This window comes from Stegodyphus dumicola, chromosome 3 (genome assembly GCF_044657685.1).
Source record: "Stegodyphus dumicola isolate Sdum_Otavi_A_Nest chromosome 3, ASM4465768v1".
In the NCBI taxonomy this organism is placed as follows: Eukaryota; Metazoa; Arthropoda; class Arachnida; order Araneae; family Eresidae; genus Stegodyphus; species Stegodyphus dumicola.
Genome location: NC_140770.1, coordinates 33717030 through 33736343, shown reverse-complemented (window position 1 = coordinate 33736343; position 19314 = coordinate 33717030). Strand labels below are relative to the sequence as shown.

The following is a 19314-nucleotide window of genomic DNA, read 5'->3' as shown; positions in this document are numbered from 1 at the left end:
CAAGGTGTAAACTTTGTATACAGATGAAGAGGATCACATACCCTATTAATGTCCTTTTTTTTTTTCATTTTATGCTGTTTATTTTCAGTTTACATAATTCTGTTTAAGTCTCCAGTATATCATTATCTGATAACTTACAAAAATTTAATATTGTTTTCATTTCTGTATATAATTATTGATTTTGTTTTATGCATATTTTCCTGCCGAATTTTGTGTCAATCAAAGCAGTATTTGTTGTTTTTTTTTTTTTTTTTTTTGCATTTTACATCTTCGTGCTTAATTTTTGGAAGTGAGTGTATTTCATATTGGTAAATTATAATATTTCTGAATTTTATACTAAATTGAATTCCAGCTGAAATTTAAACAATTTGCATGATAATAGAAAAATTAATAAAATTGTAAAAACAAATATAATATCCAAGATAAATACTTTCAATCCATCATAAATAAATTATGAATAAATTAGCATTACGGGAAAGTTATTCTAATATTCAAATATCAACTCAGAATGCTCTTGGACAAAAGTTTTTATTTTCAACAATTAGCGGAGTAAATTAAATTTACATTGACATATATTTTTAGAAAAAAGCTATATGCATTTTAAGAACAAATACCGGCCACTATTACTCAAGGAACAAATTTTTTGTGTCTTTTACCTGAATTTCATAGCATAAATAGATGCAATAAAACTAAATCAATAAAAGAAATGATTATAGCAATAATAATAATAAAGCTTAATAAATTAATACAAGCAGAAACACTATTTTTAAATTAGCCAATATTCAATAGAGAGCTTTTTTTCATCACATAATTTCCGATCTTTTATTAAAATTTCAAATACTACATATATAAGCATTTAGCATTAATAGCAAAATAAAATAATTTAATCACAAAAACATAGAAATTAATAGAAGCTAACAATTGAAGCAATAATTAAAGTACTGTAATAAGATCTATCAAGCATAAATAGCTTACCTTCTTAATTTTACTTCTTTTTCCACTTTGCTCAATAGATAATGCTACACTTGTCTACATCTTTCTTACTTATTTATTTTCTTTAAATGACATTTTTACAAAGCAGTGCAAACTATTTTTTTCTAAAAATGTAGACCCAACAAGGGCTGAGGAGTTAATCATTGAATGCCGATAGTTTGACCTGGATTTGACTCCAGGTGAAGAGGCTGGCTGCATGGTGTTTTCATGGTTTTCTCCATGTGTAACATGGATACAAGCCAGTTTTCCTTACACAGTCGTCCACAAAAGCACCCCTCCCATTAGAGAAATAGCACTTGTGTGCTTTGCCATAATCACAATGAATCAAAACTCCTAAAAATACGAAATTCTTTGAAAATGCACAGAGGTGTTACCTAATTTTAAAGTCAGTGTGCCTTTATTACATTTTTTTTTTTTTTAATCATTCCAGTACTAGAAACAAGGAAAAAGTCTTTATATTTTATGTTAATGTATCTTAAGATTCTACATATAATTTCACATAAAAAAATTCTCATTCAGCATTCAAGTAAAATAGTTTTCCCAATGAAATATTCTCTGTAAGTTGAAATAACAAAAGAATATCCCCACCACCACTCTGTATTAGTCTTCCTCAGTTATGTTAAACACAAATTGAGGATTTTTTTTTCAATCATAGGAATTCAAAATAAGAATTTTAATACAAAATGCATAAAGAAAAAGATCTTTATTTCGTTGTCCACGTTATAACTAACATATCATTGCCATAGAAAGTTTTAATTTTATTTAATAGATCAAAATGTAGAATTTAAACATTTATTTGGAAAATACTTTTTCACATAGAATGAAAGATATTATGAACATTATTAAAACCTAAGTTTTACATTAAACTTAATACATAAATTTTCTGATTACGGGTAAAATATTAATGTTGAGTTATAAGATCATTAACGAAACATTCAGTCTTCCTTTTATGAAAACAGATAGCATTTAAGATTTATTGTGGATTAAAAAATGCATAAAAAATTTAATATCAGCTTAATGTAATGAATGCCTGCCCTTAAATACAATAATTAGATTAGCACATATGCAACAAATACCATAGTTTTCTTTTCAAAAGCAATCATTTTTAGCACAACTTTATAAAAGTAACAGTACAAAAATATTTTTGAATCAGTTCAACATTTCATAGGTAGCCTTTTTTTTATCACAAAATTTCAGATCTCTCATTAAAATTTCAGATACTATATGTATAAGCCATATACACAGTAAAATAAAAGAAAAGCTCTTTTTCACGATTAAACACATCCTATAAATATATACACTGAAATTAGAATCAGATATGTATTTATATTAAATAAATTATTTACATTTCAGCTTCTAACCAACAAGCTCTTTTAATAAAATTAAGCCTTTTCAAGTCATATACTGAAATCTGCATGTATTCCAGATATGTTTTAAATGCATAATCTAATTTCTATAATCTTTATAAATATATAATGACCAAATATATGTATAGTTAATTTTTTTTAGCCAAAAACAGCATAGAAGATTTTATTAATGTTAAGATATAATTAGTATACATAAGTTACATTTTCAGTAGTTCCTTTACATTCATTCAATCTTTATTTTATTTTGTAAGAATTTAACAACTACAAATTATTAAAATAATATAGAAAACTTAATTGACTAAAAAATGAACACATTTTTTGATGGTTAACAGATAAATGATGCAGTTGGAGCACCATTTAAAAGAAAAACAGAACTAACGAAAATTAACTTTTATAAGCTACAAATAGAAACACATACTTCATAAAATAATTCATAATTTATACAACTTTAAAAACTTAAAATCATACAGGAGATAAATCGGTAATTTTAAAAAGACTAAAAATCAATGTTTATTAATAATATTGCAACATAGTTCTTTACTAGATATTTAAATATTATATTAATGCATACACACATAGATTACTGTAATATGAATTAAATGCTCAGTATTGTGGAGCTCCTATCTTTTTAAGTTGCATTAGAAATAGTGCCTCTACTTTTTAAGAGCTTAAAAAATATTATTTGAACATAAATGCAAAGAAATGCATGATGCATTTTTAAAAACTAAGAATGGTTATATTATCTCTCACCTTCCTTAAAAATAAAATATCCTCAGAAGATACTTTTATAACAATGCCTATCTTTACCGAAAATAATCGCAGCAGTTTATAACTGAAAAGGTAATAATTTCGAAACGGCAAAGAAAATATGTATTCATCAAATCTAGTTATATTTCTTTCTTAAGACTTTAATAATTTTCCCTCAAGGATGAAATCTTTTATTAGCACCAAAGAGGCTATTAATCTTGATCTTCGCATTTGCACTGCTTCACATCGCATTTCAAATAAGAGATGCTAATGCCAAATGCTATCACCATGTATTATTTTTAAGGAAAGAATATTGGAACTATTAATAAAATGTACAGCATCAGTAATACTCTATTGGAAATTCTAATAGGTTATTTCTAAAAATTTCATAATTTGAATTTCATATAAACAAATAAATTTAAAGAGACATAAAAAAAGTTACGTAGGTCATCTCATTAAGAAAATTAAATGCAGATATGATGAACAGAAAAAAAGGGGAGGGGCCCATGAACAAAATAAAGGAATGCTGCAACATCCACTGACCTACACATTGGCATGCATACTTATCATTTTCCACTGTATGAGAGAACTGAATAATAACTGATCAACAGGAAGAAATCCAAGAACAGATGGACAAATTGCAAGCTCAACAAGAGCATAAAAATACTTAACCCTCTAGCACGAATTAAAATCTGAATCATATCAGATGTTTTTCTCTTTTTTTTTTTTTTTTAACTACATGGGTGTCTGACATCCATGATTTGGATAAAAATTACATACATGAAACACATATATCCCCAGCATTATTAGGAATTTTATCAAATACTCTGAATACTTCCTCTTGTACAGGAAGAACAAGAAATACTACATAAATTCCTCTTACGGTGTAGAAACCAACAATGATAAATTCTTTCATGTCTACTAAGGACTTGACAGTTGCTAACCTTCAGTTAAGACTACTTGAAAATTTTCCAACTATTAATTTTACAAAAGTGCAGCATACTATAATTTCAGATTGTATAATAAATTTTACATGATTCTCTCATGTGTCTCCATTATACTTCCAAAATCTTTTTAAAACAAATATTAAGAACTAACCACTGAAACATTTAAATGAAAAGTGTATTTCACAATTTTTTTTTTTTTTTAAATATATGAAAATGCTTTATGCAAAAAAATCTCACAATGAAATTTCTGGCAAACTAAAATATAAAGTGATCGTTTTATATCTGTAGGTTAGGATCAATATCAATATTTAATTGTACAAATAGCTTACAAAGCAGAGTATATCAAAATATTTTGATATACTGCTGCTGTAATCCTTTGTTATTTTATTATTTCCAATAAAAATACTTCTAATTATTGATTATTATGAAATATATAATTAAGGAATAAAAATTAAACAATTAAATTCAATTTGAAAATATAATCTTTACCATTTACATACTTATCAAATTTCCCTTCCCTTTTTCCTGGGGGGGGGGAGGAGGAATATGACCAAAGGCAACTCACATACATGCAAATTTTCTTATACAAAACACATTCGTTGACATTTTCATGATTTTTTTAATTCAAATTTTTGAACAGGCACACAATTTATGAATATAAGCAGTCACTTTCATAAATTCATGAATATGCCTACAAAATGGACAGTAAGAACTTATGTAGCAATCAAAAGATTATCTACTACCCCATTTCTACCGAGAACAAATTTCAGTTCTACTTTTTGAAGCGACTGCTGTGGGTTACTTTCTAAATAACGTATGGAAGCATATAATTTAAAAATACTTAAAAGTCAAAGAAAAACAGAAATCAAAAGTTCTCGTGCCTGCAGTGATTTTTATCAGTAATAATTCCATTTGAGATTCTAAATACTTTCCTACAGTTCAGTATGTGCATTAATTAAAAAAAAAGTGCATTTACGAATCTGATAAATAAATTAAACATCAGAAATAATTAAAACACAATTATGAATACCAAAGACTTTTAAAAGACTGCACTAAAAAAATTCTTTTTCAAGTTTTGTTACTTTGGGGGTGAAGCAGAAAAACAAAAAGCCTAAAAATTCAACCTAGATTTATTTTACAAAAACTAGTTAAAATAAATTAAAATTTTACAATTTTAATTAATTTTAACTAGATTTATTTTACAAAAAAAAAAAAAAAAAAAAAAAAAATTAAAAGCACTGTATGCAATTAATCTGTAAAAACACTGATGTTTCAATTAAATTTTTTAATCCATGGATTAATCTTATTTGTTAAGTACAATTCATACCAGATTTCAGATTATATCCTAAAGGTTGATAGTTTAACTTACAAACCAAAATTATAAGTATTACTGATAATAAAAAATCATAAAGTGTAATTATTTTCAACAAAAACCTTGAAATAAATATACAAGAATTAAGACTAAAATTAGATTTTTTTTATTACGCTTGAAAAAGACAATACACTTTTGTTTAAATATGAAATGAATGAAAAATGTTCTTTAAGTATAGCACAAACAACGTAGACAAAATTATTGCATGCTTTTGATGTTAAACCAAAATTTGGTTTTAATTGTGCATTTTAGCTAGCATTTAGATCTAAACATCCAAATACTTGTTTTCATTTTTTTCAAATGAATGTATCAATACATCTTTTAAAATGCAAATGCCAGGCAAAATACCTTCTTAAAGTCTATTAAACCTGAAATCTATAACAACCAAAGATCATGCTATATTATGAACACACCAAAAATCTTTAAATATTTTTTGCTGGCTTAATCTGAATTTAAGAGAATCAAGTATAATCAAATACTTTTTAATATGTCTTTTTTAAAAAATCCAAATGGATTTAAGAATCCTATATACTTATGTCTTAAAATTTAGATTTTAAGATAACTTTAGCTTTTGAGGGATCACAAAATTATTATTTGATTAAAAAAGGAAAGGTATGATAATCTGTAAAAGAAAGAATATACGAACTATAAATGTTTTCATTTTACAAAATGCACTGCAACAAAAATAAAGTAATCACAAAGTACATAATTATATTGCACAAAAATGGGTTAATTTTACAATAATTAATTATGAAACATATCACAAATTCTCCAAATTTTAAAATTCAATATATATTCCTCACATTCTCATAGTGAGTTATACAAAAGAAGTTATCAAATTTTGTCTCAGAATTCCCTCCCCTCAGAGGTAAAATAAATAATCCATTCTGTAGTTATATATATGTAAGATATATATAATCTTTATATATATATATATATAAAGATTATATATATATATATATATATATATATATATATGACATTAATAACAAATATCACAAGCAACTGGTAAAACTTAATAGCTAAATGCATACTGTTTCTCTTATGCTGCTTAAAACTCGGTGGAAGAATTTAAATTACAGCTACCATAATACATCCATTAAAATATCTAAAAATCAAACACGTAAAAAAAAGAAAAAGACATATTAATTATTCATAATAGTAGTTCTATTCTTTGTCCACAGCAAAGGCATACCAAAAAAAAAAAAAAAAAAGTCTGAGATGCCACGGTGAAGATGAATGAAGTTCGTAAAATGATTTTCATACACATTGTTTCTTCTTTCTCTTTCACTTTTAAAAATGAATGTCTATTTTCCATTGAACTTGGAGTATTAGAAGCCTGTGACATTCAACATTTTGAAGCTTGACACAGTTCAGAGGAAGAACTGCTATAAACTGAATTCTTAAATAGAATTTGTGACCAATCATTTTCAGGCAAAGTAAAATATTCCACTAACACTCAATCAGATGCTGGTTTCATGAATTTTAGTTGGTTCAACCAGCAAATGATAACCACGAGCTACAGGGCTCGTCACATTTGCTCGGTTGTTGCTGGTTGTCAGTGATGTGCTGGAAGAGGGAGATGAGGAGTTGACAGGAGTAATACTTGTGGTGGTGGTTGGGGAGTTGGATGGTGTCCCTTGAAGTTGATTGGAGGTTCGATTCTGGTGAGTAGGTGTTCGAATCATCAAGGGAGCAGTTTCATGAGTTTCACTTTCTGAAGAATTACTCTGGGGAGGTGGTATAAACTGAGTGTTGTTGTGATTCATATTCCGCATCGAGTTGTTAGTATAGATGGCATTTTTTTGAGAGTCAGCCATGTCATAAGGATAATCATTGGGAGATGGGGTTTTCACATCTTCATCTATATAACTAATGTCAGAGAGTTGCTTGGGGTGACTACGGGAACTACGCAAGCTGTGTAAACTATGTAAACTATGTACACTACGTCTTTCTTCCATGTCTTCCAATGTGCTCTTAAAGGCTCTTACTACTCTCAGCTGTTGAAAGGAGAGAAAAATGGAAACATACATACATACACAGCATTTCAAATTAAAAAAATTAACTAAAATGCACATTCAAAGCAACTACACAATTTACTTATTAGCAAAGTTATTAATAAAAAAATTAGTCATCTATAGCAAAACTTTTCACTGACATGCCTAAGACTGAAATTAAACCAATATAAATCATGAATTGAAAAAGGGTTTTCTTTTAATTACTAATTTTGAAAAAAAATGTCTACAAAATGAGATACTTATTATTATTACAAGCTAAATCTGTACGACATTTTGCCATTCTTTTAATTACTAAGTATTCACTTTTTCCATTTTTGTGTATTTAATGTAAAATGAATGCCATTTAAAAATTACTTAATGATAATATATTTGTGTTAAGAGCTTTTTGGATCTGCTTATGAAGAATAAATAGTATTTAAACAGCATTTATTAGCTAAATTTGTATAATTATTTATTTTAGCTTTTATCTCCATAATTTTCTTTTATTAAGATACATTTATTATTAAAATAATAAGAAAATATATTTTGAATAATAAGGGATACACAATAAATCTCATAACTGGATAAAGATGGTCATGCTTCTCAGAGCATTAATTCTTCTTAAAAATTTTGAGGTAATTTTTTGCAAAGGATAAAATTATGATTAATTAATACAGTCTGTACAGATAAAATTATGTGAATATTCATTACATTTTCAAACTTAGAATTTATTCAACTGAGAGAAAGACAACAACTTGTTAATAGCAATTAGTTACCTTTTTCAATTCATTCAAGAGCATGCTCACTCAAAACAATTCAGAAAACATTATTATGGAAATTATGATATAATAATTGAATCAAGCAACAATTACTAGTGAAGACTTTTTCTTATGTAATTCATGCATATATGCTATAATATTTTACAGCCATGCTGAATGTCTTTCAGCCTTCACTGAAAAATGTAAGAATTGCCTTTAGATTTTGCACAGAAAGGTAAATTTTTTAAGAAAATGACAAAGCAGGCAGCTAAGAAATCATGTATAGTTTTACTTTATATAAAATGAAAAGGGATTAAATAAATGAATGCCAATAATAAAAAATTGTTTATAAATTTACAAGAGGAATGTACAGTACATTGCAACACAGGCATATATAAAGATGGGCAGAAATGCAATTAATAATTTTTAAGATAAAAAATTTCTTTAAAAAATAACTACCTTTTAAAGGGAAAAAATTACATAGAAATTATAATGGATAACGTTTTTTAAGGATAGGAATACTAAACAATTAACTACAATACTTTACTAAAGAAAAGTTTTTAAAAATCTGCAGATATAGACTATAGACTTTAAAAAAAAAAAAAAAAAAAAAAAATCACAGACAAATTTAAAACATCTGTAACGAATGCATCTGCTAAAAATAATTTGGTCATTTTTATATTATAACAGTGTACTGAGATATTGCAGGTTTTACATTCTTTCTATGTCTACGACATAATAGCATGAGAATGAATGAATGTCAAAATTTGTACATTAAAAGGGGCAAAATTTGGAATTAAATTTTTTAATGCGACTAAATTAATTAAAGGCTTTAACTATTTGAAAATACTAATAAGATTCAATTTTGGCTTTAAGGATTTCTGCACTTAAAGATAAAATTATTCCCTCTGCCTTTACTTTGTAGAAAGTTGTGTTTTTATTCTGTTGTAATTAGGATGATACAGAAAGACTTACATATCATGCTGATTACAATAGATTGTTTCATTCTTTGAAAAACACTGCCAGTCTTTAATGTTTATGCTTACCAAACTTTTTCTTCAATTTTCTAGCATAATAACATATCAAAAATGAAACTTTGATGGTTTTTGACATAGGTTCATCTATTGGAACATCAGGAAAGTTAAGCAGTTTTACAAATCCAAGTGCATTTTCTAATTATTTTACTAATACTGATAAGAGATGACGTTGATCAAAGTAGATGATTACATATGGTCTTTTCTGCTCAGGTTGCATTATTCTAACATATGCCATGGCAGAATTTTTGTTCCAGCATAGTAGGTGATTAAATGAAGAAAACTGGGTACATAAGTTCCTACAATATATGGGTACCCCTAATTTAACACAACAGAATATATTGGGTTTTGGCATGTGATTTTTTGCTGAAGCATAATAAAGAAGCTCCTTTTCTTTAAATGACTCATTACTGGAGATAAGAAGTGGATATTGTACAATAATGTTTGAAGAAAAATATCAAGTAATTAGCCAAAAGAACCTCCTTTGGTAACACTGAATGGGTTTCATCCCAAACAAGTAATGCTTCGTGTATGTTGGGACTACAAAGGAATTATACACTAAGAATTGTTACCACTAAATCAGATAATAAGTTCAGAAAAATATTGTACCAAAATGAAAGTTTTAAAAACAAAAATTGAAACAGGTTGCCTAGAATAGACCAATTTTCGAGGTATTATTATTCATCATGATAACGCTCAGCCCCACATTTTGATAAATGTCAGACAAAGACTTATTGAATATGGTTGGAATGTTTTCTGTCAGTTCCCATATTCACTAGACCTACCCCTCAGATTTTCATTTCTTCAGATTACTTCCAAATTTTCTGAATCGCCCGAAGTTCATTTCTTTGGAGACTGTCAAAAGCACCTTGATAACTTCTTTACAAATAACTTACTGACTTTTATATATATATATATATATATATATATATATATAAAAGAATTTTCTATCTGCTGGAGAGATGGCAAAAAGTTATACAGTCAAAAGTCGTTAATTCGGACACCCATAATCCGGAATAATCTATAATCCGGACATCAAAGCTACAAACTTTCTGTGTCACGTTGACGCATGCACTTAAGACCTTTACGGCTGCGAATATGCATGTGTGCATGCACATAATATGTTTACGCATACGCGTTTAATGTATAACGGATGGTATAAGCTAAGCTAAAATTATCTAATTCAGTTAATGTTGCAGATTGCGTTGTTCCTTAATCTTCGAACTGGATCCGGCTTATTATTTTTTGCAGACTGTTAGAGCAATTTTATAAAAGTAAGCTTGAACTTTCGATTATGTCAAATAGAATTTCCGATATATATATTTACTAATACGTAAAGGATCTACAAAGGAAAAGTCTGTTTCAAAGTCCATTAAACAAAAAGTGGAATTGCTGCAAAAAATGGATAAAGGGCATATCCTTTGTTACTCTAACCATTTCGAAATCTGTTTATCAATGTCACGCTGCTCTGCGGCAAGGGATGGGGGGAGGGGGTGCCGCGGCGCGCAATGAATTGGAAGTTGATCTGTCAGCACTATCCTTATCTTCAGGGCAGATGTTTTTATTTTATTTGGCTTATAATTCCTTACTAAATTTAGTATTTCATCTCGATGTACTCCATCTTTGATATGATCTAAATCAAATTCCTTGTCATTATAATTCGTTTCCGATAGTGAAGAAAGTGACACAGAGGTTTTTGAAAACGAAAAAATTTCGATTGACAAACTAGTCTGTATTCTCAACACAGCAATTATAGGACTTCAACAGCAGAACTTTGTAACTGAAGAAGAAATTATGTCTGTTTATAGAATTAAAGAGAAAGTATTATCACATAAAATGAAGCAACTTAAACAACTTACATTGAAAGAAATGTTTAATAAAGTAAACAAATAAACATTAAGTTTTTTTTTTTTTTTTTTTTTTGTAAATTTTGATACCCTTTAGATCATAATTGTTCTTTATTTCATAAATTACGGTTTCATATTTTTAATTTTATAATTTCTGCATGCCATCTTACCAGATTTAAACTGATGATCTATAATCCGGAAAAATCGATAATCCGGAATCGCCGAAGTCCCGACGAGTCTGGATTAACGACTTTTGACTGTAAAACGAAAAAGTGCTTATGTGATTCAATGAAATTTTATTAATTTTTGTATTGCTTCATTTGTATTTATCATAGAAAAAACCACAGAACTTTCCATATGACCCCATAGTTACTGACTTTTATATAACTTACTGACTTTTATATATATATATATAAAAGAATTTTCTATCTGCTGGAGAGACGGCAAAAAGTTATACAGTCAAAAGTCGTTAATTCGGACACCCATAATCCGGAATAATCTATAATCCGGACATCAAAGCTACAAACTTTCTGTGTCACGTTGACGCATGCACTTAAGACCTTTACGGCTGCAAATATGCATGTGTGCATGCACATAATATGTTTACGCATACGCGTTTAATGTATAACGGATGGTATAAGCTAAGCTAAAATTATCTAATTCAGTTAATGTTGCAGATTGCGTTGTTCCTTAATCTTCGAACTGGATCCGGCTTATTATTTTTTGCAGACTGTTAGAGCAATTTTATAAAAGTAAGCTTGAACTTTCGATTATGTCAAATAGAATTTCCGATATATATATTTACTAATACGTAAAGGATCTACAAAGGAAAAGTCTGTTTCAAAGTCCATTAAACAAAAAGTGGAATTGCTGCAAAAAATGGATAAAGGGCATATCCTTTGTTACTCTAACCATTTCGAAATCTGTTTATCAATGTCACGCTGCTCTGCGTGGAAGTATTGCATATATTTGACATAGTTACATGTCAAATATATGCAATACTTCCACATCTATTTTTAGTCCCTTATTTAAATATCAGTTGTTTTCCCTTTTACTAAGTTTCAAACTTTACAAAAACAATTTTATACAACTTATATAAAAAATTATTTCAGTCCTTTTTTTTTTTTTGCAAACATAAAATAAAATTTTAAATTTATGATGCATAATAAATGAGAAAAAAATTATAAATGCAAAACCCTCACCAATTTTGAAGATAATTAAAAATATGAAACTTGAGAATAGAAAATTTTGAATCTGAATAAAGATATTACATTTAATGTGAAATGAAAGAAACAGTAATAGAAAATAATTTATGTTTTTTTGCTATATTTAGTTTAATATCTTAGTTCAATTAACATGAAAGCAAAACCTCTAACCTGGTAAACACATATATCTAATACATACATCTATACATGTCATTATAATATCAGGAAATGCTGCCCAATTATTAGAATTAGTATTATTAAATACTTTTTTTTAAAACAAAACCAAAAAATGGTCCCTAAAATATTTTAATTAATACTTTATTGTGACAAAAAATTCAGATAATTTATTTTCCTTTTTTTCTTTTCAGAACTATAAAGGAATTAAATCCAAATCAGAATATTTCATCATAAATTTTAAAATGTTGCAAGCCTTTTACATTACTGCCACTAAGAATTTGAAAGATTCTTAGTACCACCAATGAATTTTAAATTCTGGAATAAGTTCAACTTTTGAATATACAAACAAAAAAATAACAACATAATGTAAAATTATGACTAAAATCAGTAAATTAAACTTTGCTTTAAATCAGGCATATAATATAATACATATGAGTTTAACAAATTTATGAAATTTTGTAGAACTCACATTTCTCAGGTGAAGCTAATTTCAATTGTTATAATCCTTTCACTTAATATAACATAGCACTTTGAAATATTTAAATTTATGTCATACTTGCTTTTTCACTAATTATAAACCCCCCTTTATAATTAAAATTAAAAAGTACAATTAAAAATGTACTTTTAAGTTTTAAGAATTAATAATTATGCACTTAAAATACTTTATATGTACTCTTTCATACTTAAAAACTGCTATAAAATATACTAAAACCTATTCCATGATTGTAGCATGTACGAGCAGAGCAAAAATTCAGATTTTTAATTTAGTTTATTTATTTTTAATTAAAGATTATCTTCATACACTTACAGATATATAAAGCAGCCAACATGCACATATCATTCACATATTTATAAATTCCATTCCACAAAAAATGATAAAAACTTTTCATTAAAAAGCAAAATAGAAGCATGCAAAAAAAAAATCACCCAAATTTCACAACATATAGAAATAAAGAGTGCTTACAAGGAAAAAAAAAAAAAGAAGAAAAGACTTAAATCTGCCATGCAGGTTAGGTTTATCAGACCAACCTTAATCAGAAAGTAATGCTGACAAAGTGTTTAATACAGTTTAAATCGAAACTTTCAACCTACCAAAATTATTAACAGATTTCTTTCAAATAAAAGAGGAAATTTTTTTTTTTTTATCTACCTCACATATAAATAGTAGAAAACGAAATGACACTTATGGAATTTCAAATAATATAAAATTAAATATATCTTAATTTTCATTTATGTGTGTGTATCTATATATATACAAACATAAGCGAAAACAAAAATATCAGTATCTGATATGAAACAACATTACTTTCTGGTGCAAAATGAGTAGAAGACAAGTGAAAGAAGACAAAGTGTTTGCAGTAGTCATTATTTGATAGCAACTTTGGAAAGTGATGGGACATCATGGGATAAGTGTGTCTTAGGCCTTGCACTGTGCATAAAGTTCAGAAAGTTCTGGTGCAGAGGCAGCATACTAGAATTCCACAGCCTCATTGAGACTGAGCCATGTCTCCTGCTGTAGTTCATTTCAAGGCCTGCTTCCTTAGCATGATACATAACACAAACAGTTAATGCAAGCAATTAAAATTTTATACTAGTGGACAAATCATTTTTCTCAATACAATTTCTTCTTAATAAAACTTTTGAATCACAAAAGTGAAACTCATTTACTGATAAAAAAAACTTGGATTTAATTCTTTCAATTTGTAGTTTACTTCCATGTTGTGAGCTTTCTTCCTTACACTACATAGCTCCTTTTTGAATTCAGTTCAGAGCTCAAATATTCAATAACAACAATAGTGTTACATTTACACTTTCTACACTTGCAATTAGAACTTATGACACTTGTAATTGCAATTTAAAAAAGACAAAAGCAGTTTTATACTGTGCCAAATTTTAAAATAACTCCTTCTCCAATAGTCAAAATAATAAACATTAAAAGTGGAAATAGCAGTAAGTCATTACTTATTTCTTGTTTAAATTACTCGTAATTACTTAATCAGATAATACTTTTACACATATGGTACTGTAATTAATAATAATAATCAGATAATTAAATAAACATTGCCAGTAAACAGTGCACATTGCAGAAATATGTCTAGGAATACATGTGGAACCAAAAGGAATAATAGACATATGGAACTAATTTTAAAATGAATCTTTGTGCAGAAATGCATTGAGTAGATAGTATAGATGAAAAATAGATAATAGAAAGAGAGACTAACATTTGTAAAATAACTGCAGAAAATTTATTTCAAAAACGCAAGTCGATAGAAAAAATTACAGAAATTTTAGGGTCTAAATTTATAGGCCAGCTATACCCTCTTATTTTCTTTTTCTCAGGGACAAACATTACACTCAGAGCAATTTTGAGAATATATAATTCCTCCCTACAAACCTAATAATATTTTGGAAGGTAAAATAGCATTTCATAATAATATATTTGTAAGAATAAAGTATAATTATTCAGAAATAAAAGAAATCAAAGCAGCATGACTGCAAAAACACAGTTATTACATTGTTTTTATTTATGAACTTTTCTGCTTTGAGTCATTTTATTATTAATTATTATTTTAACTCAGAATTTAGCTAATTGTAATTAGTATCAAAATTTTTATTATATTTAACATACTCGGCAAATTTAACAAATATTATTAAAAGTATTAATTATCAATTTATTAAGATCTTTATTTTTTAGCACTAAAGGTGCTATTAATCCTGAAACACACTTTTTGACTGTAACACTTTTGCATCTAACTTTTCAAACTCTTGCTTCCAAATGTACCGAATGTTATTGCCATGCATTATTTAAAATAATAATAATGAAGAATCTGTATGTATGTTATGTTTTTTGCATTGTAGAAAAACAGTGGCTCTTAGAGTACCAGATTTTTAATACCTGTAGACCTTCACCCAACTATATGAACCTTGAAACACAAATTTTGAATTTGTTTATTTTTTCATATTTTGTACAATTTTAATGAAGTTTTGATTAACAAACTCAGCAATATGAAAACAAAAAATGGCAGCAAAGTTGTTCAGAATAAGACATTTTTATCTTCAGTACGACAGACTGTTGCCATTTGACAAAATGGAATTCTTTCAATTTAATAATAATAATAATAATAATAATAATAATAATAATAATAATAAAAAACTCCATTATTTGAAGGTAATGTATTGCCATTCAAAAAAACCTAAGATATTACACTTTAAGCTTTAATATAGAAAATTAATGAGTAACAAATTAAGCAATTTAAAAGCAATAAACACAGTTATTAAAAATATTTTTCTACTTTTTATGGGTATATTTAAATAAAAATGCATTAAAATCAGCAGATATGTAATTAGAAATATCAAATATCTTTTATTAAATTATGCTCTTTAAAAATCATTATATATATATATATATATATATATATATATTCCTTTTATGATAACTATATTAAGCAGTTGGCTGCATCAGCTGCTGGTTTTTTAAAGAAGTAATATAGCAAATATATAAAAAAAAAAAAAAAAAAAAAAAAAAAAAAAGTATGGCAATCCCTAACACTTTACTGTAAATTCTAAAGATATGCTTTTAAAAATATTTTATGATTTTGCTGTTGGATTTTATGTGGCATAAGTGTAAAGAATGTGATATTTAAAATTTAAAGTTAAACACATACAAAGTTAATAATGAAATGGGAAAAAAACAGTTTTGTAAGCCATCTTACTAAGAAAACCGAACATCAATATGATGGATTCAGAAATGACTGAAAAAATAAAAATTTGTATACAAACACTTAAACATTTTATCCAGAATTCTAAACATACACCGCTTTTAAAAATTTCATGATTTTGCTGTCGAAAAGTATGCTTAATAATAAGCTAAAATGACAAAAAAAAAAAAAAAAAAATTGTTATCAGGATTGAGTCCAAGAGCAGATTCATAACTTTAACAAACTCTCTAATAGTTTAAAAACTTTAACAAACCCTCAGACCTCATTATAAAGCAAAATTAAAACATGAATACTTTCAGATTTTCTTTTTTTTAATTCCATTATTCTAAGCCATATCCTTAAATCTCAATTCTGAAATATTTATTTAGTTTAACACTCCAAGCATTACACATTTAGCCCTGAAATTTCAGAGCTGCCCAAAATGTCATGAATAAGTGATATTTTCTTTATTACAATTCCAAAATGACTATTTCACTTTGTACATGGACTCCTTTTCTTCTAATATACATCCAGCCTAAAATCGAATTTTTCAAGGTATGGCAGAAATTTTCATGTGTAACAAATGAGAAAGCCATCCTTTAATAATGAACTTTACACCCATAACCCTCCAAGGCTTAAAATACATTAGCTATTGATATTTATATTCACTGCATCATCTATGAATACTGATATCATATTTTTTAAATCTAAAATAAAAAAATCTAGTCATGCATTGAAATGATACACGATAATCATATTATGTCACACCACAGCATAAAAATATTGCTTTATTTTCAAATAATAAATAACAATGCAATGAAAAATTAATTTTAGCATATGATAAATTTCCAATATAGGAACTTATATAAAAAAATTAAATCTCACATAACAGCAACAGCAATGGGAAAGTTTAGAACTTAGGATAAAAATATGTAAATTATGAACAAATTTAGAAAAGCCTACTTTTACTTTTAAAGTCTATATAACATCCAGCAACATAATTATAATAATTTGAAAAAAAAAAAAAAATGAAAAAGAGCATGAAATCGATTTTTATTCATTTTGTAATGCCATAAACTCTTACCTTCTTCAGATTAAGAATTTCCTTTACTGAAAAATTTCATATTTTGATACTGGTAGCCAAATATCTCTCTCTCTCTCTATATATATATATACAGTCAAAAGTCGTTAATTCAGACACCCATAATCAGGACCTTAAAGCTATAAACTTTCTGTGCATGCATCGCATTGACGATGCGCATAAGACCTTTACGGCTGCAAATATGCGCGTGCGCATGCACGTTTGATGTATAACGGACGGTATAAGCTAAGCTAAAATTATCTATTTCAGTTAATGTTGCAGATTGCGCTGTTCCTTAATCTTCGAATTGGATCCGGCTTATTATTTTTTGCAGACTGTTAGAGCAATTTTATAAAAGTAAGCTTGAACTTTCGATTATGTCAAATAGAATTTCCGATATATATATTTACTAATATGTAAAGGATCTATAAAGCAAACATCTGTTTCGAAGTCCATTAAACAAAAAGTGGAATTGCTGCAAAAAATGGATAAAGGGCATATCCTTTGTTTCTCTAACCATTCCAAAATCTGCTTATCAATTTCACACTGCTCTGCGGCAGTGGATGGAGGGGGACACCGCGGCGCACAATGAATTGGAAGTTGATCTGTCAGCACTATCCTTATCTTCAGGCAGATGTTTTTATTTTATTTGGCTTATAATTCCTTACTAAATGTAGTATTTCATCTCGATGTACTCCGTCTTTGATATGATTTAAATCAAATTCCTCGTCATTATAATTCGATTCCGATAGTGAAGAAAGTGACACAGAGGTTATTGAAAATGAAAAAATTTCGATTGACAAATTAATCGGTATTCTCGACACAGCAATTATAGAACTTGAACAGCGGAACTTTGTAACTGAAGAAGAAATTATGTCTGTTTATAGAATTAAAGAGAAAGTATTATCACATAAAACGAAGCAACTTAAACAACTTACATTGAAAGAAATGTTTAATAAAGTAAACAAATAAATATTAAGCTTCTTTTTTGTAAATTTTGATACCCTTTAGATCATAATTGTTCTTTATTTCATAAATTACGGTTTCTTATTTTTAATTTTATAATTTCTGCATGCCATCTTACCAGATTTAAACTGATGATCTATAATCCGGAATCGCCGAAGTCCCGACGAGTCCGGATTAACGACTTTTGACTGTAGTATATTTATATATATGAATAAATACAAAATAAAGAACAGTTCAAAACCTAATCCAAATATGTGCTGACAGCAGCAAAACGTGGTGGTGATAATAATGAAAAGTAAAAATAAATAAATAAATAAATAAAATAAAACAAAATAAATAATTTAAGATCCATCCAAATTTAATGCAGAAGAAATCATATGCTATAACAAATTTTAAAACTAACTCTTCTTCTTATCTTTTTATTTCATGTTTTTATATCAAATTTTCATATGCATTTATTTTTTCATGCATTGGATTAATTGTGTTTAAATGTTTTGTTTTTTAAACTCAGGATATTAAAAATATTTTTAGATTTTTAAACTTATTTATGGTATTATAGGTTAATTTTTCAATTTTTTGCACTACTTACTCCATCCTGTAAGGGATGGGCTGATAAAATCACAAATTACTTTAATTTTCTGAAGTTACTTTATGTATTTATGTATAAATTTTTAATTTGGGTCATTGTTAGTCATTACTTTTTTATAGTTTAGAAAGTCAGGCCGTTAATTCATAAAATGCTTATAATTACATAAATATTACCATTATGAAAATATAAGATCATTTAACAGCTTTACAAAAAGTGTTAGATATTAGCAGCATCAATTTTGAACAGAAAATGGATTACAGAAAAATCAACAGCTTATGAAAAGATATATTAAGAAAAAGAGTAAGAAAAATCTGCTCAATGCATTCCAATATTACTGCACTCAAAAAAGCATCTATGAAATAATATTCTGTAATATTTTCAGATGTATAGGTAACTATAAAAATATCAGATTTGATAAACAAATGAATAACTATTTCACAGAATAATTTGCTATTGAGAAAAAGAGACTGTTGTGCATTTTTAAAAATGCATTCAGCCTTTTCCTTACTTTACACTGTGAAATGAAAACCAGTTTT

The 19314-nt window shown here is 27.2% G+C and overlaps 1 protein-coding gene across 13 annotated transcripts in view; it reads right to left on the bottom strand.

Moving 5' to 3' along the window:
• Positions 1 to 19314, bottom strand: part of LOC118194695 (plasma membrane calcium-transporting ATPase 2-like) — a 472379-nt gene that overhangs the window by 21925 nt on the left and 431140 nt on the right. For 11 of the 13 annotated variants that reach the window (XM_035365870.2, XM_085812726.1, XM_085812727.1 and 8 more), the window contains one exon: positions 1678 to 7426. The exons of the other annotated variants lie outside the window; for them this stretch is intronic. In XM_035365870.2, coding sequence (XP_035221761.1) covers positions 6890 to 7426 — 537 coding nt within the window. In that variant the 3' untranslated portion in view covers positions 1678 to 6889. Of the gene's footprint in view, positions 1 to 1677; positions 7427 to 19314 lie in introns of those variants that run through there. 13 annotated transcript variants of the gene reach the window in all.